The 27,030-nt window shown below is 34.3% G+C and overlaps 2 protein-coding genes across 2 annotated transcripts in view; one reads left to right on the plus strand and one right to left on the minus strand.

The window, feature by feature from the left end:
* Positions 1 to 5,694: 5,694 nt before the first annotated feature.
* On the minus strand, positions 5,695 to 13,735 carry LOC132945293 (uncharacterized). The gene is made up of 2 exons (XM_061014994.1): positions 13,172 to 13,735; positions 5,695 to 7,569 (listed from the first exon to the last, which is right to left on the minus strand). The coding sequence occupies exon 2, from the start codon at positions 7,533 to 7,535 to the stop codon at positions 6,309 to 6,311; it is 1,227 nt and encodes a 408-aa protein (XP_060870977.1). The 5' UTR covers positions 7,536 to 7,569; positions 13,172 to 13,735; the 3' UTR covers positions 5,695 to 6,308.
* Positions 13,736 to 22,172: 8,437 nt separating this feature from the next.
* The window catches only part of LOC132944449 (laminin subunit gamma-1), a 56,519-nt gene continuing 51,661 nt past the window's right edge, over positions 22,173 to 27,030 (plus strand). Inside the window, exon 1 of the mRNA XM_061013792.1 lies at positions 22,173 to 22,897. Coding sequence (XP_060869775.1) covers positions 22,760 to 22,897 — 138 coding nt within the window. The 5' untranslated portion in view covers positions 22,173 to 22,759. The remainder of the gene's footprint in view (positions 22,898 to 27,030) is intronic.

Below are 27,030 nucleotides of genomic sequence, written 5' to 3' on the forward strand. Positions count from 1 at the left end.
GTGAGAAGGAGTGTCATGTGAATTTTTAAACATAGTCCAAATTCAAGTGAATGGTGACCTAGATACGGACGTATAAGAGTTTTTAAAAATGAATTTTTTTTCGATCGAGGGGCTGACGATATTATAATAATATGTTGGTTGCTATTTGTATGGATGTGTAATTTATGTGTTTTTGATTTTTGCGGTGGAAGGAATGTCGACCGAAATTCATAAATAGGCTAGGAAAGCTTACGGGAACTGTAAGTTAAGTTTCTAAAATATTAAAATTACTAGGCAAGGGAATAATCTGGGCGCACAAAAGTATTGTGATTTGAATAGATTTTTTTGTATTGCAATTTAATTTTCATATTATATTTTGATTGTATCTATTGTTCTATATAATCTATAATTATTAAGATTCACCTTACGAGCTATGTGTATAGGCAATTTATTTAAACTATTTTGTTTTTATTTTTATAATATACCGAGAGAATGTGGGTAACGTAATAGATACCTCAGATATACCTCCTAATATTTTACAAAAATCAAGTTATAAGGGCTGAAATCAAATTTAAATTTCTTAAGCGTTTTCATCGAAACTAGAACAATGTTTGAAAATTGAAAATTGAATAGAAATTGTCATTCGGACTTCCCAAATTGTAGCCATGTAAAGTTTATAATTTATTACTGTAATCACGCCTAGTCAGTGCTTGGCACCATAGATAATATATACATGGATGGTCAGGATGGACATCCCTATACATTTATTACGGTTTAAGATCTATCTTAAACCATGACCTAAGTATGTCGTATAATGTGAGCGAAGACACATCGTGAACGATGTGATCGTTTTGAAAACTGTTTTCAATCCCTTGCCTAGTTAAAACTAAAATTTTTGAAAATTTTTCTTGGCAAAATTGTTACTCGACGGTCTACTGTCTAGCTTAGTTTTGAAGTTATGAAAAGCCATCGACAGGTATATGTCACCAACACCTATGTTCGAAAAACGTAACATTTTCCAAATGTTTTTTCCTATTAACGTATAGAACGCCATTTAAATAAATAGTATAGCGTAGTTTCAGGTGCCAAAATAAGATCCTTCCTTTTAAAAATCTAAGTAACATAAACATCGTTTTAAAAACTGTATTCAATCCCTTTCCTAGTTAATACAGACATTTTTAAAAAATTTTTTTCCCAAAATTATTACTCGACGATGCTGTAAACTATCTAGCTTAGTTTTGAAGTTCGCACGGAAATCCTTCCACCACAAAATTCACTAAAAGTAAAATTTGTACTGATAAATTCATCAACAGGTATGTCGCCAACACCTAGACCTAAGTATAAAAAAAGTACCTAACATTTCCAAATTTTCTTCCTATCAACATATAGAACAACGTAAATAAATATTACAACGCTATTCAGGGCGTCAAAATAAGCTCCTTCCTTTCAAAAATCCAAGTAGCATAAACGTCGTTTTCAATTCTTTAATAATTTGCTAGTATATATAATATATTTTTTACTTTAAAAAGTGGTTGTTTTAATTAGAAATATTATATATTTTGTACCTAATTTATAAAAATAAAGATTTGTTATGAAAAAAGAATTATTAGATGAATTATATTTTGATATAGCTCAAATATTAACTAAAATATGTGACCCGTTGATTGAATTTTGGCAATTTGTATTTTCTAATACATTTTTTTAGGTTCTCAGAATTTTCTTCAGGAATACATATTTATTCGAGGATAGTCGCGATTGTCCACAATTGTATGTAATACAGAATAACTTTTATAGAAATGAAATAACAATTTATATGCAGCTTAAAACCATCGTGTTCATACTTATAACACTATCATAGCGTGAACTTTTTTCAAGGTAAAGAAAACTGTAGATATTTATGTTATTCTAAAATTTTTCAAGTCATAAGCTATAATCGCTAAAATAAAACGAGGAAGAAGAAAATTATCAAGTACCTATCGTGATAAGTATTTATTTTTAGGATGTCATGAAATACAAGAAATACGGTAAATACTCAACTTTTGCAACAACTCCAGGAATGTCAGTTTGATATCAGAATTTGAAGAAAAACAGGACGAAGAAGAAGAAGAAGAATAAGTAGAAGAAATACAAAACCACGAGAAAGAAGAATTGTTTCCGTCACGAAAAAAGGTTACAAATGTTGATAGCATAAAGACTGTATATAAAATATTTCAAGTCAATCAATTAGCTACTATATTTCCTTTGTTAGATACAGCTTTAAAAATTATTTTGACCTTGCCAGTTGCGAGCGCATCAACAGAACGCAGCTTTTCCAAACTTAAAATAATCAAAAATAGACTCCGGACCACAATTTCACAAGATAGGTTAGAAGATTTGATGATTATAAGTTGCGAGAAGGATATTTCAAAAAGTATAAAACTATAAACCAAGAAGAAATATTGAAAATTTTTTTTGAAAAAAGTAGTATTTTAAGTAAACACTTAATTTAAATTTTAATTCTTTGTTGTATTTAAATTTTTAAAGTGAATAAGTTTTGTTTTGTTATGTTTATGAATAAACAAAGATTTTATAAAATTAATATTAAAAAGGACTTAGTAAGGACTAAGTACACTTAGCACTAATATATTGTATATAGTTAAATCTTCCTTGAAATCAGTTATTATATCTCAATTTTAAGCTAATTTTGAGACATTGTATATTATTATCCTTTTTTACATGATAATATGATGGTATATATATATATATATATATACATATACATATTGTATATATATACATATACATATTGTATATATTTTGTATATATTACATATTTTCCTTAAAAAAATGGTTGACTTAATTCAATGTAATAACTATTATTTGATAACACCCAAAAATTATCAAAAATTGGAAAAATATAAGACCAATTTATTGAATATTGGTAATTTGTTTTTTCTAACCAATATTTGTAGGTGGGTGGGTGGTGGGTCATCAGAAATATTTTCAGCAACACATATTTTTTCGAGGATAGCCGCCACTGCTGAAGTACATATCTCAATAACGCTATTGATACGACAAATGCCAACTACGTGGTTGCCGTGTATAATATGAATGTTTGAAAAATCTACAACTCGTATCTGTGTCACATAGTTACCACTTATAAATATTTATTACTTGCGTTCATTACAAATAATTTTCAATTCTACGAATTTTCTCCGCTGATTATTCTGTCTAAATATTATCAGATGAATATGTCAAACAGATATGCTTCTATGCCTAACATGGCCATTATGGAACCAAATTCAGCCAAAATGACAGAGATTAGGTGGCAATCAACACCAAATCTAAAATTTCAGCAAGTCGCCAATGCTATACCGCAGAGACCGAAATCGTCAGAACATCGCGGTGATACCAAGAGTCTGCTGGACGGCAGGATGTGTGTATCTGCGCCGGATATCCTCGAACGTCAACATTTAGCTAGCGAGACACCTGCAGAGATTAGGTGACGATCGACGCCAAATCTAAAATGTCAGCAGGTCACCAGCGGTATACCGCAGATACCGGAATCGTCGGAACATTGCGGTGATGCCAAGAGTTCGCTGGATGGCAGTATGTGTACATCTGCGCCGGATATCCCCGAACGTCAAAATTTAGCTGGCGATGCTCCAGAGTTGCCGGTTTCGAATGCGACGCAAAACACGGATGGTCCTGCACGTCGTTCGTTTTGGCGCCGGACGAAGGAATTCGGACGAATCGTCAGGAGGTTGTTTTGTTGTTGTAGTTCTATTGACACGATAGACTAGTATAATGTACATTATAGAGTTTAACGTCCCCTCCCCTCCCACCGTTATCTCACTCATATGTACGCTGGTACTCCGGATAGGATTCTTAAACCATTTATTGTGCCCCCCCCCCCCCCCATTATCGTTTGTACCAATAGTTAGTGTAGGTTAGCCTCACGTATTGCATGCACTGTACGTCTGTACCATCGTCGGCTCTTCGCCACCTGTTTTGTTATATACATACCTTCTAATTTTGTTTTTGCGCCAAAATAATGTCATATTGTATAATTATATTCTGTGGTAATAATTTAATAATGTAATAATGTAGTAACGTAAAAATGTATTAATGTAATAACAATGTAATGATGTATTAATGTAATAACAATGTAATAATGTAATAAAAATGTAATAATGTACCCGATGTGTGGTATCAACCTGTTGACGTAGACGCCGTTTGTGTCCACTGGGGTAATCATCAGTATGTAGTAGCGTTTACTAGCTGGTGCCCTCCGCTAGCTCATTTTTCCCTTCTAACAATATTAACTAAAGTTACTGTGGTCTAATTGTAAGTATTTGTAACCTCAAGCCAATTGGAATGTTTATGTAAAAATATACCTATAAATAATAATTACGAATTTACAAAATGCTCTGCTGCTGTAATTTACATGAATAAACGTTTTTGTTTTAATAATATGTACTTATATGTTATTATAATATGTTACTTATTCAAGCAAAATTACAAATCTGGGGTCGGGCATGCTTGGTGAATTATCCTGTATATTATTATAAACTAGCCCTCCGGTCTATCCGGGGGAGACCCCCAAACCCTAAATGTTAGCTAAAAGTGTTGGAAAAACAGTAGAATTATAAAAGTCGCACTTATCGCACGTTGTCATTGCGTCCACCCGTCAATCCGTTAGTTACATAGTTACGATTGTCGACACTAAGGCACTTATCTATTGTGCCTGTAATTACATAAATTGTGTATGGAATTATAATTTATCGAGTTGTATTGAAACACGTTTGGAAACCGGGAATTAGCACCCTCGGCCCTATAGCAGTCGCAGAAAGAGCTTCCCTAACTTGTTTACCATTAGTATAATGCCACATTATACGATGTTTTCAATTCATTTTTTTTTTTTGTCTTCACTTAAGATGCTGTCGGCGCATAATGTGTGTTCTCTCTTTGGCCCACGCGTGACGACAAATTTAAGATTTGATTTCAATTCATTTTAATATATGTATACGAAATTAATGAAAACATAAGTTGATCTGCTAAACGAAATTTTGCAATGTTCCGGAATCCGGGTGGGCTAGAGAAAGAGAAAACAAATAGGTACTGTGCGCCGTCATCATCTCTCTTCCAAATATCATCACAGTGCATAACCATTGTTGACTATAATCTGACTATAACTATCGTGTTTACCGTCATAAAACACAAACACATTGTTATTAATATTTACATTAGCAATGACAAATATGCATTGTTGTAGCCAGCACAGTTTTATTATTTTTTCTCTACTTTCTGGCCAACATAATATTTTAATGTGACCGTTTATACTTATTGTCTATTGACAATAAATTACACGTTATACTAAAATATTTGCAATAATAATTATTAGCATAATTGTTTTTAGGGAATTACTTTGTTTATTTCAAATACTTCAAATATTATTAATGGTTTTTCAATAAACATGAAATACAGATGTACTGTAAACAGAACAAAATACATTACAAAAATAATTCATGATATAATACATTATGTGCATAAAGTGCATATACCATCATACAGTGCATTTTTTACGGTTATAATATGCACTCAAGAATGTTGTTTATAATAATACATTTTAAAAATGTTATGTACTTAGGTACGTTAATACCATGGCGGTCTTCGACAGCTCGAGTAAATAGTAGTCGTCATTAAGCCTGTGCTGAAAAAAAACTAACCAAATACTTCAAAAAACGGACTGCGCCACTGCTGTGACATTATATTATTACAATACTGTCAATGATGTAAGTACAATAACAAATAACAATCTATTATATTGTAAGTGTCGTAAACGCAAAGTATGGCAAAAAATAAAAAAAAACCGTGTACAATATCATAAAATCGTATTGCCAATTAATATCTAACAATAATTATGTACAGGCGTACAGCACACTGACACACATTAATATACATGATTTTCGAGAAGAAAAATACGATAAGCATTGATAAGGAATATAGTTACGAACCGCCTCGTATCGAAGTCTGAGTCCGATACGGGTCGGTACGTATATCGCGTGTACACTTCACGTGTAACTTCTTGAACGCTCAAAATTGACCCGATATACGTATCGATGCACTCCAATTTCTTCCTCGATAACCTTGATGTATCTAGACATTATGTATAAATATTATAATAATTTAAAGACCAAAGTTTAATAATATAAAATGTGGGTGCACGCAATAATTACAATAATAATAATAATAAAAATAAAACTCTTGATTTTCGCATATTGTGATAGGTAGGTTGGCGGGGAACGGGTAAAATTTATTTACATATATATATACAAATTTGGGCGGCCCTAGAGCTGTTTGTCGTGTTGCTGACGGCTGCTGGACGTGCGGCGGCGTCGGCGGTGGCGGCGGATGCGGTGCCGGCCGCTCAAGCACGGCTTGAACAGTTCGGCGATGAGCGCCTCGACCAGGCGGACGGTGGCCCTGAGCACCTGGTCCACGCTGGTCGGCGACTGTTGGTGGTACATGCGGATGGGCGCCCGCCACGGGCTCATGGTGAAGTGGACGACCCGGGCGGCCCTGGACGACGCTGTGGCCATCGCGAGCTGGTGCGGCGGGGAGTCGGCGGCCGCGTCGTCCACGCAACCGTAGTTCTTCATACGCACCGTCGCGCCCACGTCGTCGAGCTCGGCGAGCAGCGACCGCTGGGCGGCCGTCTTCTGTGCGGCCGTCGCTCGGCCGTCGGAGAGCGTCCGCACCGCCGCCCTGATGCACTTGTCCATGACGGCCATCTGGACCACGACGTTGGTAGGGTGATAATCACCGGCCATGACCGTGTCGTAGATTCCCTCGAGCGCGGCGCATATGCGCTTGGCGTACCCGGTGCAGTACAAGTTGGCGAAGTTGGCTGCCTCATTGATCTCGACCACGAAGTTTTCCACCGAGAACACGGGCCGCGTGCTGCACCGGAGCGCGGCCACGGCCAGCCCGACGGCCCGGCACATGCTCTGCCGGCAGCACGCGTCCACCCTGGTGGTCAACAGCGATCGGGCCGCCGACCTGAGCGTGCCGTAAACCCGTTCCGCGTCCACGCGGGCCGGCCGCTGTTGCTGTTGCTGGCCGTCGTTGGCGGGCGGACGGAGGGACGCGGACAGCCCGACGAGCTGTTCGTACACGGCCTGGCTGACGGCGTGCTCGGGTGTCTGGTACAGGACCAGGTGCGCGATGGCCTCCAGGTGTTCGCTGAGCACCGCGTCCCACGTCTCGACCACGCAGCCTCGCACGTACTCCGATTCCAGACACCCGTCCAGGACGGCCACCAGCCGCTCGGCGTCCAATAGGTCCGGCAGGCGCCGCGCGTCCAACAGGTCAAACGACGTGGCCGCGGCCGCGGCGGTCGTCCTGCCGCACGTTAGCCGCCGTCGGGTCGCGCCGTCGCCGCCACTGTCGTCGGCTTCCGCGGTCGAACAGCTCGAACACGATCCGCTGTCGTCGTCGTCTTTTTCTTCGTCGTCGTCGTCGTCGTCATCATCGTCGCTACAACTACAGCTACTTCCGCCATTGCGGTTGGCCATCGAACCGGTTTGCGTGTCCGTCCGCTCCAGTAGTCTGACCGAAAAAAAACAAAAAACGCACACCGAAATTAATTTACAGGGTGGAAAACAAAAGTGGCAATCTATATCGGCGCATCCCAAACGGCTCCCATCGAAAAAGGTTTTACGAACAGGCAAATTCCCAAAAGGCTACAACTTTCGAAAAAGGTATAACGATTTCAGGTCGATATACCGTTGCATAATTTTTTTTAATTTAAATTGAAAAAATATATATATGAATTATGAATACATCTAAATCGAAAAAAAAACAGCAGGTCATTGGAAACATTATTGGCAAATTTACCCAATGTATGTTTTTTTTGTATTTTTAATTTTTACATGTACACACATTTTTTAAATATTTTTAACGCTAAAATGTAATGTTATTTTAATAAAATTTAATTCACAATACATATACGATTTTTTAAATAATTTTTATACTTTTGTTAGAATATAACCTTTAAGAAAATACACCAATATATTTTTTAACACACCTCTTTTGAGACACTCATAAGTCAGAAATACGTATGAAATGGGAAGGAATTTGTGTTGTAAAAACCCGGAGCTGTTTGGGAATTGACCTTTTTATAAAATGGGAGCCGGATGGGCTACGTCCATCTATATATGTATTATTATATAATATGTTCTTAATCGTTCAGTGAGGGAGAGGGGAGGATCAGAAGCGCCATGCCCCTCTACCCATAAGTCATATATTTTTTTTATTAACATTTTAACAGTACATACATTTTAAGCTAAAATTAAGCTAATTTTATAATAATTTTATAAATCAGACCTTTAAATAACAAGAAATAATATTTTTGGGAAGGAGACATCCTAGCGAAAGGTATTGTATATACGATATAACCTTGTCTAATGAGGGTATTTAGGACATATGAAAAATATCGAACAAGTAATTTTTTATCAATAGGGGGTGGCGCCGAGTCATAGTCCCGATTAGGACACATGAATAATTAAGTTTTAAAATAATATTATTAATTTAACTATAAAATAAATGAGAAAATACTTAAAAAGCTATGCTTGTACAATGTATATTATTATAGCGAATATTTCCTTTGAGAGTGAAGTACATAATATTTTAATATTAATTTATATGTGAAGTATTTACTCGTTTTTTTTACTAGGGGTTTATTTTTATTATAATGAGAAAAAAACGAAAATTGTGAGTAAATATTTTATCAGATCATGAAAAAAAATATTATTATTAACATTATTTTCTTTATAAAAATATAAATATAGAAAAAAGGGCCATGGCAGATATATTCCCCTCATACCCCTTGTGTTTGACAGCCACTGGAACGCTTTACGTCTAGACGTCTAATGACTATCAAGGATTACCTGAATGTTTCTCTATCTCGTTTCTCGATTTTTGTAACCGACTTACACGGAATAAACAATTATTTTACCTACCTACATGTAAGACTGATTACCGACATAAATAATGTTATACGGTATGACTAAGGTTGCTCAACGAGCTTTGATTAAATAAATAGACATCAATAATATTGTATGCATTTATTTATTTTATTATATTCAGTAGACTCTACACTCTACAGTGTAGATTGTAGGTACGATAAATAATTGCTTATAATGGATAAGTGCGGTTAGTGAAAATAAAAGTAAATGTCATTGAATAACCTGCAAGTGATACAGATACAGACATATGCACAATTATTATATATTATTTTAATTTATATTAAACTAATAGGTTATACATATTTTTCTGTCATTTACGAGCATATAATATTAGTATGGTAATAATTATTAATTAACCAACAATTAACAATAACCAACGAATAACAGTTATTAAGAATTTAATGTTTCGCAATGTATACCTGTGTAAATTGATAACACGATACGATGTGCCATTATTATATGTGAACTGCGAGATATGAATATTGATTTCCTGCATACCTGATACTTAATTAGTAAACATCGGACAATTTTGATAACAATTTTAAAATAATATTATCAGTGCACTTGAAACTCGTACCATAGGTACATATAATATTAATAATCTCTCTCGTTTTATAATTTAAATATATATTATGTCGAAGCATTTATTAAGTTTATTTGTGCACACATATAATATGTAGGTGCTATAAGACATAAATTGTATATATCTAGTTAATTTAATAGTAACTCAAATCAGTTAAACCTATCAATTTAACCTGATTTTAAATTTAAAACCATAAATTTATATTTTATAGAAGTATATAACTTCTAATATGATTAGGTTTAATCTAGCACTGTCAATGTATCTATTTATTTAATGCTGATTAAACTACGAGACCTTAATTTCTCGTACTATTTTAATAGTAAGTACTTATAAGGACCGTAAATTGTTGAGTTCTTTTTATCTTAATTGATTTTTAAATTTACCGGAAAAACTTGAAGCAAAAGATAAGTGAAACAAGTAATGAACGACAAAATATTGAATGTATTGAATGTACCATATCATAATCTTACGATTCTCTCAAAGTCATTTTCAAAACAATAAAATAAAACCACTTGACCTACTCTCCCGTGAACCTGTCGTATTTTGTTTTTTTTTTCAAAGTAAAATTAGTTTGGTTTAAAATTTAAATCCCAAAATTATAAATTATAAATTATAATCATTATTATTATTATTATTACTATTAATTTGATTTAGTTGAAATTTCAAATTACTATAGTTGATTAATCAAAAGTAATATTAAAGTTTAATGTTTATTAGCTGCGGTTGTTTGTAAGTATAATATTTATCTGTCTTTGTGCTTAGGCAAATAAATCAGAACAAAAGTCCAACGTTGGTGAGTCTGTGACCTTCAGATCAAACAATAGTGTACGTCTATTAATATAAGGTTTTATTCAAACCATCCAATCATTATATTATTAATTTATAACAACTATAACAAGTATATGACCAAGTATGCATAATAGAAACGACGACTGATCGTTAGCGAAAATATAACTACACTAATTAGTAATTATTGCCAATTTTGTGTTGTGTTTTTGAAATTAATTCGAAAAGGGATCGAAAAAAAAAACTTATTCATTAGTCAGAGCAATCACAAAACGTATGTATAAACGTATCCATACTGTTACATAATAATAAACACTCGTAAGAAAGCTCTCGAAAGTCGAAAGTAGTATGTATAGATAGGCCTACGCGTGAATGTGTATCCAATCTTGTCGTGTGCACATCATTCGTATAATATGTACCTATTATGTATAGTAATATAATATTATTCCGAAAACGAGTAGTTGAATTGCCGTGAACCAGAAAACCGCGGGCATCGCGGATAATACAAAACCGCGCACGTGTCTGTTATCACTTATCAATAATATTGTTATCATTATTTATCATTATTTTCCGGTCTGGACAATGGCGAATCGAGGGTTTCGTCAGCTGCAGACAACTGCGGAGCTGCAGATGCTTCAGCCCCGATATAGTCCCCACAGCCTCAGGCACAACGCTCCTATAGTCTTTGTAACAATGCAATTTAATTTAAATATTATTATGATACGTTATAATATCATACGCACGTGTATGCGACAACTATAATACACCCGTTGTTAGGTGCCGATCTCGACCGTCACAGGACTTACAACTGGTACAGGCTGGAAACGGAGACGCGTATTGGACTTCCGTACGTACGTATGATATAAGAGACGTGACAAACGGGTTTTTTTATTTTTATTATTATCTTTTCGTTTTTTTTTTTTTTTTGGTTTGTGTTTTTTTATTTTATTTTATGTTTTGTTTTTTTATTTCGTCAGTGACACGCGGGTTCGTAACAAAAAGGTTACCTACACAAACTCGTTCGTCTTATCGCGCAGGATGATCATCGGCCCGACCCCGGACCCTATTTTTCCGGGGTTAAGAAAGACGTTCGAACATATTCACGATAATCATAATAATAATCATTATTATCATAGTATTACACGAACGCAACGGAGTGTTTTCGGGGATAACTCGACAATGTTGTTTCGATTCGGAACACGAGGCATACGACCAGCGGTGTACCGTCTCAACGGGATTATTCGTTTTAAATTCAAATTTTTCGATGGTAAACGTTTAAGACACGATAAGTTTATACAGATTTATTTATGTTATCTCTCGCTCCGTGTATTATGATATCAAACATACTCTGTCGTAATTTTGTTGTGTGTATTATTTACCATTTTGCGCTCTAATCATTTATTACGAAAAAGGTTGGATGCCCATACAAACAGTATCTAGGGAAATTACCGTTCTCCTTTTATTCTCATTTTTGAATTTTGAGTATAAAACCATAAGTCTTCAAATGCACTTGCAGGTTTAAAATTGGATTAGATAAGTGGCTTGAAAACTTTAATAGTCATCACATTATAGTATTACTTATCATTGTTATACGTTTATTTACTTAAGTATCGTATTCTTTTGGCTTTTTCGTACCTACCCATTATTTCAATGTTAGATATAGTAATAATAATTAATATTGTTTTAACACGTAGTCATACAATTAGCGACGTAACTTAACATAAATTTATATTATAATTTATATACCTAGGCAATCAACTAAATTTTCCTCCTCCGGTTCTCGATTCAAATAAAAAAAGGCAATCAACTAACAAATCATTAAATTTATATATATATTAAGTGTAAAAAAATAGTTTAAGCCGACCAATTAAATTTCGTATAATACATAGAATTTGATATTATATTTAATATTTATCATTTTATTCCTAATAATTTATCACAAAAAAGATTCTTGTTTATTAGTTTGTAGAAGATAAACATGGATATAGGTGTAACCATGTGTAACATACATTCCAGGGTTGTTATCATTCATATTCTAAGTTGTTTACTTCAATAATAATCGATGGATTTCGACGGTGATTAAAATAATTAATAAGTAATATGTGTGTTGTATATTAGTAGGTATATAACCTTCTGAATCACACTAAATATTTTACTAATTAACAGTTAATCGAAATAAATATCTCACATAAATGTAATTTAAAACGTATCATGTTGAAATTGAAATATCATATGCGACTTGTTTCATATTAAATTCGACTTTGGTTTTTTTTTTATCTAATGCGCATCGAATTATAAATGAACGTTAATAATTTAGTATAATATAATATATTCATTGGTTTTATATTTTATAGTAATGATAATGAGAACAACAATTACTAAAATGACGGTCATTCAAACTTAAAAGACTTAGATTGTTACTTTTTTTATGATTTTAACCATTCCTACTCACATTATGTACGATGTACCTATACCTATAGTAAATCCTAAAAATGCTAATATTGTCGTAACTCAATACTCCATTTAGTATGATTTGTTTGAAAACCTATTTCCCAATGTAATTTGGGGCTTGTGTAGCTGGAAAGTGTCGTGCGATATAACACACCACACAGATTAATTGTATTATACATGCGATGACCACTCAAACGTATAGAAAGCCGGATATTATATTGTTTTAATGGTCTCGGTTTATTTAACAAAATAATAATATTATAGTGTCGTAGAATATGTCGAACGCGTGACGAAGGTTGTTTAAATTATTATCGTTTACACTTTGCAGAACATAATATTATTGTTAAATTGTGTAAGTACGTACCTGTAGCTGCAGTTTTGCGAGGCCGGTTTACACGTGTTGTAGCATTATAACGACACACGTCGGTAAACGAAAAGAAATCCAAAAAGCGCGCGACACAGCTCAATTCATTTATAACAATAGATAATAATAATATAATATTATGTGTACATCGATTTGTGCACAGGACGTATAACTCGTGTCTCGTTTACTAGCGTCTGCGGCGGTATTAATATATCACAGTAATGGTATTATTTTATATTTTATGTAATTTCGTTGTGATTGATTCGTACCTATCTGTTGTCGTTGTTTTTATCATTATTGATATTATTATTTCTACCGAACAGAAGTTGTAGGCGTAGGCACACGACTGTTGTACAGAACAATATTAATTCGTCCGTCGACTACGCGACACGCAGTCGCAGTGGTTTTGTCTCGGATTTACAATGCGTTCGGATAGACGGTATACCCGCGTGATAGGCATAATATAATATGAGACGTAAACACGCGTACCCATACCATAATATTAATAATATAATAGGTACCGATTATTATGATAAATAGTAATTTTGTTTATCGGCGGAAAACACCGCGGTGAATATTACTGATACCTAGTCACCTAGCCACCCATCGAACGGGACTCAAAATTGGTGGTGGGGATCCAAGCTCGGGGTTAAGGTCCACCAGAGCATGCGCGTTTGGAGATGGGCGTGTGGGTACGACGACGACGACGTGTGCGCGTGGTTTGTTCGTGTGTGCGTGCGCAGAGTGGAAACTGATAAGGTTTACGATTAGAGGGGAAAAATATATAATATGTTATGAAGGTGAAAACATTGTGCTGACATAATATTAATATTATAACCGAATGCCGATGCGGTTATCAGGACGCATATTATACAGACTATTATAGGTACACCGCCGTCAGTCGCGTCTCGTCTCTAATTAACGCGGCACGGGCACCGGTATACACGATATAATAATATTATAGTCTATCATATTATTGTTACGTATAATAGCCCCAATAGCACGTACCTTTTATGCGTTACGGCGGATAATAATAATATCACAAGTCCATAACACATACATTTTTATACTGATACTTATAGGTATAGGACCTACATATTCTGTGCGGTCTGGAGACCATAATATCTAGTATACAGTGCCACGATGATAACACCGCTGCACGGTATAATATTTTAACACTATACCCATCGAATCGAAAGTTCGAGCCTCTCGGATTTGTATTATGATAGTAATAATATTATGACGATGACGTGACCTAGCGCCGTGCCGTAGGTCTCATCGGTCGGTTTTTTTTTCGATACTTTTTTTATTTCGGGGTAACATTTTTACTATAGTCCCAGTGCTCGATTTAGCAACATTAAAGTGGGGGAGGGACTCTGTTCACTTTTTTTAAAAAAAAGCGTCCTCGTCACATGTTGAACGTTATTGAACCATGGGAGACTTGGGGCTATGCCCCCACACAGCCACACCCCCTAACACCCCTCTTTAAATCATATTATATAAAAAATATTTATAAATAATCAATTTAAAAAGTAAAAAATACGAGTGAATATATTACATATAGGTAGGTATATTATAATTTACAGATCCACGGCGTATTACGATGGTATCTCACACATTTAAAAAAAAAATGAAAAATCATGAAGCGTCCCTTAAATAATAACAGTAGGGTACGCTAATGCGTCTCCTGCCCCCCCCCCCCCAAGTCGAGCACCATACCTGTTTTATTCTATTTTATTCAAAATTACAATAACCGACGCGAAAACGGTCGAAATGTGTTTATTAGAAGTATATACTTTATATAATATAAAGGGTATACCTATAATTATACCTTATAGTCACCTGGTTAATTGTGTATATCCACTTTAACGGTTGATGATCACATATTATACGCAAATTAATAATTATTCATCGCATTATTTTATCGTAATCGAATTTATCTTAAAAATGCTATTCAGTGTTTACACTTTAAATAGGTAACAGAAATCGATAACCGAACAATTAACTAGTCGAATGATGATAACAATATTCTTATCCAAGTATATAACAAAATTTTATATCAAATAAAATAAGAGTTGAGTTACCTAACAAGGTCGAAATAACAATGTAATATATTATGAACTATGAAGTTACTATTTTAGAGATCATCATTAATTTATTTTTCTGAATGTTAATTATGTTTTTAAACGTCGATAACAAAAAAATTGTCCATGTCAGAACAAATATTTACCTGTAATTTGTGTACCTACAATAAATCATAAAAAAATATAATTATTCTTAATAATAATATCACAGTATTGTAATAAGTTAAACGGTGATCTTTTATTTAGATAATTTAATATTAACCTTGCTGAGCATAGAAAATGAGTAGGTTTTAATAGGTTTTTTCAATCTTTAAAATTCAATGTATACGATATCGGATATGGGTACCTATCAATTAATCTATTAATTATTATTTCTAATCAAAGTTTAGAAATCTGAAATATTGTGTTATACATAAGCCATAAACAGCTATGGATAAAAATAGAATATTGTTACCCAACTAAATACTAATGACAAGAAACGAACGTATTATTTGCCAATCGCTGATTGAAGAATAGGTCAAATACTGATCCATATTAAATATAAAAATAAAAACCATTGATTTAAATCTTAAAAACATTAAATAATAATTATACATTTTAGATTCTGAGTGGAACGATGAATGTATTGATTTTACAATGATGTGTGTTTTTTTTTTTATTTATTTAAGGCAGATGTAAAAAAGTTAAAAATCCTTAGTCACAGTTTTTATTTATAAGCATTTAAAGTTCAAATCTTGACAAAATACTGAAAAATCACAAAAATTAGCAAATTATTTTGAGTTGAGAATTCATAAAAATTTTTCTTTTTAAATCTAAGATCGGTCCGTTTTTGCTCAGAATCGTTTTTCTTATACAATGATATTATATCATTGAATTCAAATTTAACACCATCCATTACAGTGACCCACTTGTAACATACTGTACAGCAGAGCGACATCCACTTACCCACCTTTTTGATAACACAGTTAGTAAAATTAAATAAATTGTTAATACTAATTAAGATTTAAAAACTTATAAAAAAATACGAGTAAATATTATTTACGATACATATATACGTATGGTGTATCTGAAATGGTGGAAATTGGTAATAAACTAAGCTACCTACTATAATTGTTCAATTCGTTTTCATTTTTGAACATTTTTTAGGTACAAATTGTATTTATATCTATGTAATCTGTGTGTTGTATTCTTGTAGGAAGTATGATCACAGATTATATGAAATAGTATATAATATATTATAGCCTGTGATATGATTATAAAATATATTAACAAACATCTCGTGGTACATACGTTAACCATAATTTGGAAGTATTTGGTGTCTACCGTTGTTAGTTGTGATTTAAGTTATGAAGTTGTTAATAATTACATTTAATTATGTATTTTATAAACATAATACAAGACAATTTGGGGTGTACCTTTATTGCTCACTCTGGGAAACTGGTTCCCAGTTTACGTATGAAGAGATTTTGTTATAATTATGAATTGATAGAAAATATAGAAAACAAGGCTTATAAATTATAATATTTAAAAAATAGAATAAATCATGTTTACAATATGTTACATTTTCTTTGTACAATTTTCAATGAAGAGTCAAAAAGTAGTTTTTAAGGCTAAAATGATAGTTAAATGATTTTAAGTCGCACCTGGCATACTATACTTGTATTAATAGCCGCTGGCAAAAATAGACTTCAAAAGTATGATGTGTGGTTAATAAAAAAAATGTGCGTGGGCATAGTTTAATCAAAAATAGAGCGACTATTATAATATACCTAATGTTATAAGAATAATATTGTTACACATTGTTTGGTTTTATTTAAAGTTTAAACAATACCATTTTAGACATCTCGATATCGTTTTCATCTAAGTATGCCTATAATGACAAATCATTTATGACGCACACTATATACAATATGCACCTCCCAGTGTCAGGTTTTAACATTAAGTTTTCATGCGGATATCGAAATTATATTTAAAAATAATATGAAACATCATGACATGCATTATGCTTTTATTTTAAAATATTTATCTAGGAAATTAATGTTTTTGATATATCTTTGTGATCAAAAGCGTTTACAATAAGGTCTATACGAATATCTATACGTTATCTTTTTTAACAAAACACTTTGCCCATTGCAACGATGAAATAACGAATCATACAACTATAGATACAACTTTGGCTTTTGAAGACAAAATAACATTATAATAGATATAGCCATAGGTACATACTATATGTACGTAATGAGTATAGCCGTATAGGCAGTGTTGGTGTAGAACCTATATAAAAACAATAATTATGATGTGAGAATTTTATACCGATCGTAAAAAAAAAAAAAAACATTTATGTAAACATTTTAGGGCTTTGGTATTTGTAAATACCATTAGAATATTACATATTATATATATACGTACCCATAGATAGTTAGCAAAAAATAACTACCTATCTCATGACGGCATCAATAAATCATCGTGTTAACGATTTCTCTGCAGCAGTATTGCGTTTAGCGTCGTTTCAAAAGAGCGGTTTAAATCGAAAATTTTTAACGGGAAATATGTATATATAATAATAATTATTACTCGATAAATGTTGATTACACGGAGACGTGTATGGTAAAATAGTTCAAAGCCAATTTACTTATAGTACCTGCCTATGTATTATGATATAGTACCTATAGGTATATATGGTGCGTGTGGTCTATATTTAATGATATATAATATAATATTTGTACACTTTTGGAACACACTGTTATAGTGTTATGTATATTATTATTATTATTATTATTATGTATTATACCGATGCGTATATATTATGCTACGTATAGGTACCACCGAATGAATTCAGAAGATCGGATACGCCGATACGAATACTGTTATGGTACCTATGTAAGGTGGCCGTAAAACAGCTTTTCTGATGCTATTAAAATGTAAATCGATTACGACGATCGTGTGTCCGAAAATAATAATATCGATCACGGCCGATATGATCGGGTGGAAGAATTAAGATTGTTTCGGAACTAAAAAGTATGATATTATACTAAACGCATTTTTATAGGTACGATCGAGTTCCGATTTCAGAGATTTCCAATCGTTCGCCGATCAGACTTTTTGCAGATTGCAGCTGGTATGCACCAGCTTACCTGCAGCGAGAATAACAGAAGATGCACGCAATATTAGATGTACAACCATTGATTTTAGTATAATAATATGATATGACTTATACAATAATATAATATTATTATTATTATTATTATTAATCCGCGCGGACGTTGATAAATTCGTTTTTCAAGGCGGTCACGCTGTAATAAAACTATAATTATAGGTACCTATTAACATATTATTATAAGACGTAGGGTGATTATAATGATATTTTAGGTAAAATGTCTCGTTGACATTAAAACCGTATATTCGGTTAGTGTTTGTGTATAGTGCCTACCAAAGCAATATAATATAGTGGCATCTACAAAGAGAAAAACGAGTTGAATCTGCTGTTGTGCGACGTTATTATACCTACGTACACTTTAAATTTCGGTAAAATAGTACAAAACCGTTGGTTTTTTACTTTTCAACGTGATAAATGCGCGCAAACAGGTTTTTCGGAAGACAGCGTTGTAGTATTATATTGTGTCGACGAGGACGCACGCGTGTATAACTTAGTTTCTGTGTAAAATTGTAAAAATAATATTATGTTACGCTCTTCCGACCTATAGACAGTATAGGGTATCTATATGAATAATTATTATTTTCCGAACATCACGCGCGACGGACGTACCTATGTGTATTATTAAATATTATTATTATTATTATTGGAGATAAGACGTAAAAACTTCTTCAATGCACAGCGATGGAAATGAGATAACGCGTTTTCAGCGAGACCGTTGTGGTGTGGAGGGGGCGAGGGAGGTCGATAGCAACAGGTGTGTAATTTTTAATAATAACAATATTATATCCGATATAGTTTCGAACTCGATAAAGAGTCCTAAAAACCCACGCGTTCGGTGAATGGGAGAGGACTTGGCTGCGGAACTCGTCCGCCGTGCCGGTATGAATGGATGTATAGTGTCCGAGTCTCCCCCTCCCTGCAACCACCACGCCGATTTACACGCCGAGTGTGCTCTCTCCCTCACTCTCTCTGTCTATCTCTGTCTCTCACCAGTCACTACTATATATATATAAACATACATACATATTATCATATTATTGTGTGGTCAGGTAAACGTGCGTAGGTAGGTGTGCCATTGATCACTTTGGTGGACAACCGAAAACGACTTCCCCCCCGCACGAATTTCGTGGCGAACGTCGCGTCGTCGGTCGCCGCGCCGAGGACGGCCGTTGCAAAAACAAAACGAAAATAATTATTCCACACACGAGACTAAGTATGATATACATTATAATATTAATATTATGGGTATGACGACGATTGATTTACACGCATCATTACACGTCGTTTCGCTTAAAATAAAATACCGTGCCGTTACGTAGGTTGTAACTTGACCGTGTCTGTATTGCATAGAGGCACCTACATCGAATCACTCACTGCAGGCCCGAGCAATTAACGCGAAACTTTAGCTTGCCGGCGATAAGTCTGTCTTAATATTTTAAAACGAACTGTACAAGAGTATTATTATAGTGGTAGTAAGTACAGTTATAAACTGAAATATTCTGTTCTTCGAGCATAATGGGCCCACGATCTGTATAAGATACGCGTGTCATTGCGATGTCGAAATCAATTTCAAAATAACTATCGTTTATTTACGGCAATATTACTCTTACACGTACCAACATGTTTTAGATTGATGGTTATTAGTTTGATTTGATTTTTCTGCCGACACTTTTCGGATAAGCTCCCAACGACTCGCTGTGGCGGGCGGCCTCGTTTATCGATCGGTAAATGAAAATCGGGTTGAGCGTTTCTTGGTGAAAAATAATTTCAATACAACTTATTATACGTAATAATAATAATATGTTGTACTAATCGTGGTTTAATAACTTAATTATATCGGGTAGGATATTATAATATAATAGGCCTCGTCGTATATATATAGTATTAAAAATAATAGATACTCGTTTACCGCACTAATTTAATATGGCGTTTAAAATTCCTTCGGAGTGTACTTGTAATATATTATTATACATACTTATACCTATGGTATTAGAAAGCGAAAGAAATCAAAATAGTAAAAACTACGGACCATGCGATGGTCGTAGCGGTGGTCAGACAAGGGTTATTTTAATAATATCGTTGCAAAGCCATAAAACAACAACAACAACAAAAAACAATAACATTAATAATAATATGTTCACAGCCCCCAGTATATTATAGCGGTCTTAACACCTACATTGTTATTACCGTATACTTTTCAACACGGATTGAACAAAACTCTACTACAGCAACAACAAGAACAGAGTTTACGGTATACCTGCTACGATCTCTACAAGTAAAATAAATTGATTGTCGCCACGAATATATGTTAAAAAAAAATTCAAAGGAAATTATTTGGCAACAGCCGATGAGAATGACGTATTCTTATGAAATAATTATGAGACCTGTTGATATTATTTCGTTCATATAATAATATAAGAGAATACCTGGATACGTTATAAGACGATCGTTGCAGCAATAACCGCGAAGCGTGTAAGTAGTTCGCTTTTTGGCGTGATTTGTATGAGACTCATATTATTAATTACTCGGATTGACAATAATTATAACAAAAATATTATTGTGTGCGTGTGCATGCAGGCTGTTTTGCCGTACGTACTTTGGATTGTGTTGCCCTAGGTACACGGTTGTTTATAATGCTGATCCGCGGATTTTGAACGATTTTCGTACACATTGACCACTTACTTTACAATCCTTAATGGTACATACATATTACACACATATTATATATATATATATATATATATTATACATACAATATTATTTCATTATGTATTTATGTATATTACATATAATAAAGGAAAATTAGCATTGTAAAATAATAATATATAATTTATTATTTAATTATATAGGCATTCAAATGTGCCGTCAGCCCCTACCTCTCTCTCCCCTCTCGTTCATAATACACCTCCTCGGGCATATTATGTGTATTATAATAACTGACTATATGTACGGTTTATTATTATAATAAAATATAGTTAAACTAGAAAAATGTATAAGTACCTAGTCCTAGTGTAACAAAATGTTTTTTTTTATGATAAATGTATACGATGACGATTGAACTCTTCGGAGTGCGTGAATAATCACATCGTAGGTAATGCTATAACTATAATAATAGCGATGGACTCTGGTGGACGAACGAATAAAATTGTAATAAAACTTTAGTACTTAATAAATGAATAAACCGTTTCCTATAAGAGTGTATAAATATGTTTCAAAATATATAACTGCTCTTATTTTTCACTATGTTTGTTAAGAAAAAAACTGACATATAAAAGGCGTTATATAATTTAACCACAGGTATAACCAACGAATAAATTCCCACGCAAATTTGAATTTAAATGTCAATACCTCTCGGGCGGTGTGCTCGCGCGTACTAATATAATAATAAATACATAAAGACATTGTCGGCGACGGACATGATGCAGGTCCATATTATTATATTATTATAGTGTTATAATATTAAAAGGATAATTTAAATTGTTATTAATATTATATTATATATATCTAATAAGGGTGGTATTAAAATAATTATAGAAAAAAAGGCGGTGACCTAACATATAGGTACACTGTATAACGGTGGTCAGACTAGGACGAACGCGTACGAAATCGTAATAATAATAAACGAGAGTAAAATCGGAGCGAAAGAGAACGACGGTTCGGGGGGGTTGTGTTGGTGGAGTAGGTGGAGGCGGCGGCGGCGGCGGTCCGGCTGATAGGAGAGCTGCTGCGTGCTACACTCGACAGTCATCAGACAGCATCCCGTAGCGCGTCCGATAGAAAACGTGCGTAGTGTGCGTTCGGTGGTCTCGGTGTTCACGTGCGTCTCGCCGTCGTCGTCTTCTTCGTTTCCGTCTCTCCGTCTCTCTCACTCTCTCTCTCTCTCTTCCCGTACATTTCATATCTCTCATTCTCTCTCTATTTATATATATTTAAAATTTATCTCTCTCTCTCTCTATATATATATATCTCTGTTCCTTCTCTCCAGTCTCCGATCTGTACCAAACGCGGCACATTATATTATATACTTGCACACACACACACACACACACATTCGTGTACTCGCGCACATTTGGCCGCCACATGCCGCGGTGGTGGTGGTGGTGACCCTTTGAGATCGCAGCACGCACCGACACACGCACGCACTAGCTCACACACGCTCGCAAACCCGTGCGCGACAGACACAACTGCGGGCGAACTCTGCGGGACGATATTTTCCAGGACGACTCGTTTCCGTTTTCACCCCGTCCGCGTTTTCCCAGGAAAAATGCGGTTCTTGTGACGACCCCTACGACCCCCTTACACGCACGTCAGCACGTTCCGATCTTGCCGGAAACGAAGCTGATTCCGATGTCGCCGCTGTCGCTGCTGCTGACCGCGGTCGTGGCCGCCGCCGTGGTCGCCGCCGTGCCCGACGTCACCATCCCCGTCGAACCGATCTACAACACGGGCGGCAATCAATGTTACGACGAACGCAACAAACCACAGGTAGGTCTCGCCCTGCGTTTTTTCTATACCGAATGCCCGTCAGATATCGTATTATTATTATGGGATTATTATTATATTACCATTTACCGTGATGTATAATCATAAGGTAGAACGACGAATCACGCGACCCCTATATGCACCTATTTATACTTGATATAAGTATGTGTTGTAACCCTCACTCAGACGCGTCCATCCGAAGAGAAAAAAAAAACACTCGGTAATATTCGAACATAGTTGTACTCGTCGTATAGATTTGAGTTTTTTTCGTAAATAACATGCCGGCCGACTGACGGAAAAGAATTATATTATATCGTAATGCGTGTCGTCGTCCGAGACCAACCCTTTTTCCTCTATATTAGGTACTATACTGATGGTTATCGATAATATTATTGTATTAAGTTATATACACGATGTGGGTACATATTATTATTGTGTACACCGTGTAACGAAAAACTATAAATGATAGCGACCGTGCCAAAAACAATGAACCGTAAACGACATTTTTAAAAAAAAATATTTTATCTAAATATTACTGGTTTTTTTTTTAATTATGAGGAAAAATCGAATCACGTTTTATACTTAAAATTTAAACGATTGCGATGAGAATAATTTAATCGTCGCGGCCATACGCATAAATTATAATTTTATATGGGTAGGTAACTGTTTGCTTGGATAATTTACGATTTTACTATTGCCAATTATTTTTTTGCCAAGTCGAGTACTTCAGAAAATATCTAATCGGTTTTGCACATATCATCACTGCAAGCTATAACATCATCATCGCTATTCGGTTCTATTATGCGGTAATACCAATGTTTGCATATGGAGTAACCCTGTTGGTTTTCAAAATCTTTTGTTGCTCGACCTTTTTTCTTTCGATCACGAATTCCATAGAAAACAAACCTCGGCCCGAGGCGAAGGAATGTATTGTTTACAGTCTAAGGAATAGTCGGAGAATTGAAAAAAAAAAAAACATTTTTTCCATTTGGGTCCAGTGGTGATATGGTTAAGATGAACATTGGATTTCAGCGAGTATATAAGCATGGCTCAAGGGCGTCGGGTTGTATTATATAAGTTTATAAAGGAGAATATAATTCAAAATTGCTGTAATATCTGAGCTTCACAATACTCCCATATGATTTTTTCAACAATTGAGTATGTCGAATAATATATTTACTCATTATTGTCTAATTTAAAACATAATATTATCACACACAATAAATTATAAATAATAAAAATTATGTGTTAAAAATTGTGCATCAGTATAAAATTGTGAATTGCCTTGTTTTTTATTCATATATTAAGTGGGCATTATACCGCATAATTTGTTATCAATTAATGAACGTGGTTAGCTCAAAATATCAGTTGATAGATTTCTGAGAAACGAGTAATACATTGGCCGCGTATTAATATAGTTGTAGAATACATTTCGCGAGAGTTGCATTAAAGTAATTTTGTATTTTGTAGGTGATTTAAATTATGCAACAGTCTTGCCTTATCTATATAATATGGCCTAAATAATATGTTGTATATATATTTATATATAGATATTATAAGTACCTTTGTCAGTAACTTTATTTTTTCCGATTAATCAATAAAAATATTCAAATCCAGTCTAATAGATACTTGATAATATATTAGAAGCATCTAAGAATTGAATTAAAAAATAATATTCATTAAAGTGTATACATGGTAGGTACATGCAAAATTATTTTGTGGTCATCACGTACACATTTGAGATTTTATCAAACGCGTATAATGTCTATATAATATATTGTACTACCCACTTCCCACACACATTGCTACTTCGGTTACGTCTTTACGTGATCAAAACACCTAGATTCACTATTTTTCACTTCTCAGTTTAAAATTTATTGACGTTTGATGTAATATTTTAAATGGTGCCTACATTAGTGCCCAAAACCCAAAACCCGTCAGTTGTTAATTATTATCTATCTAATAATCTTTGAATTTACATATTAAGTAAAATGAACTTTAAAAAATATACCTAGTGAAAATTCAAAATGGAAACAAGATTGTTGACTATATACTATTGCTGCAGCAGTTCATAATAGTATAAACCCTATGCTGACTCATTCATTTTTTGAAATTCGTTTATTGTATCTGTATTATAATAATATAAACATAAATTCTAGCTTGCATAGGTACCATCTATAAAAGTGAAAATATATTCAGGCGATCGTTTTGTTTCATTAGTAAACCCGTATAATATATAAGATATAACCGTGGTTTACGTATTTTCCCGCGATCAGTTAATGTTTTCGTCACTCATCTTGTGTTCCAGTTGGGATGTAAAACGGCTGAGAGGTATATTATATTTTACAAGTTTCGGGCTATCCTGTGATATACGTATAATGCGCAGTGTATACGGCGTCGGCGTGCCGGTAGTTTCGTGACATCTGTTTCGGGTCGAGGATAGTTTCCAGTCTAATTTTATAAACAGTAGCCGCCATGTTCACGGGACCCTTTTCCCCAGCACGATATTATTACAACAAAATATTATAATAAATATACGTTCGCACTGAACTCGTCGGTTGTGTATGATAATATTGTGGCCGTTGCGTACGCGGTAACAGTGAATAACTGATCGTATAGGTATACGGTACGACGACAGAGGGAAAACTATAATATAAGCGTAAACGGTGTATTATGTAAAAATTATGATAGGTACGGGATAGGCGAACCGTAAAAAGACGACGGTGGACAGCGCGGCAAACCGTTTATGCTGAGACGTGACAGCCCGTGAAGACATTTTACAGCACGGACGTCGTGTTATTTGTCCGTATTTTCTGGGGTACCTATAAAAGGTATACCGCTCCCCGATCAAACGGAAAGCAGCTGAGAATTTTTCAAAACCGTTCGGCACTTTTGACGGAAACGATAATAAAAATAATAATCGTCTCGTCTTAGACATGGTATGGCATGGTCCGCGGACGATCGTTCGGTCGATTACCCGAGCCCAGCGCGGGCACCGGTTTCCGGATGTTTTTGTGATAAAAAATTAAATAATAATAATAATCGAATCGAATCGAACTGGATGAGATTAATTCAAATCGCGTTTTTACGCGTCTCGGGACGTGATAGGAGTTTATATATTCAATAGTATTCCTATTACGTACTATGTACGTATATAATGATATGTGTGTGACGGCTACCACCAACACGTGCGCTTGGTTCGTATATAAAATAATAATACATATTATATAGGATAGCAGTGTTTTTCTGTTGACGAAATTTGGAATGGATCTGAAGAAATGTGACGTCGCAATATAACGTGCCCACCTTCTCCCCCTTACACCCGATACATTATTATGTTCACTTCGACCATATATTCTAACTACACACACACACACACACACACACACACATGTCACTATGCCAGTTATTTTTATTTTACACTCGTATAAGCATTATTATAGATATTACGATAATGTATACCATACAGCATATACTTCACGTTTTGGTTATCGTCGTTACATTTTTTTCTCTAAGTAAGTACCTACACAAATCCATTTCTGGAAATCTATTCGTCTCGTCATATCGTTATCTATCATATTCTGAAACGATTGGTCCCTTTGATCATACACCGCACCGGTGCGTCTTCCGTGACATCGTGTGCGGTCATGTTATAATATACCAATCATTGGGTATAATATGTAGTTTTCTTTATAGATTAAAAATAATAAACATGTGGTAATTTGGGCAACGTGTCTTTACGCGTCGAAATATAACGCACACATATGATATAACATATATTTATATAAACGTATAAAACTGTCGTATATACACTGCGTCGAATGTAACATTGTTATTGTGTACGTTTTCAAGTGAAATTCAATCCATGTATTTTACTTAATCACTTTTATGTTATTCAAGTGCGATGAGCCCCAGAGAGATAATTAACTATTGATTTAAAAAGTAAGTTGTTCTTAATGAACAAAGTGCAGTTGTATTTTGTATATAATAAAATATGCATTAGCATGTAGCAACGGTCAATATTAAAATTACAATTCTAAATGTCCTCGGCCCTGGGGAAATACTACTCAGCTCACCCTCTCAATGACGACTTATATGCTATTCCAATAAGGTCACCGAATTATATTTCACTATTT

This window comes from Metopolophium dirhodum, chromosome 5 (genome assembly GCF_019925205.1).
Source record: "Metopolophium dirhodum isolate CAU chromosome 5, ASM1992520v1, whole genome shotgun sequence".
Classification (NCBI taxonomy): Eukaryota; Metazoa; Arthropoda; class Insecta; order Hemiptera; family Aphididae; genus Metopolophium; species Metopolophium dirhodum.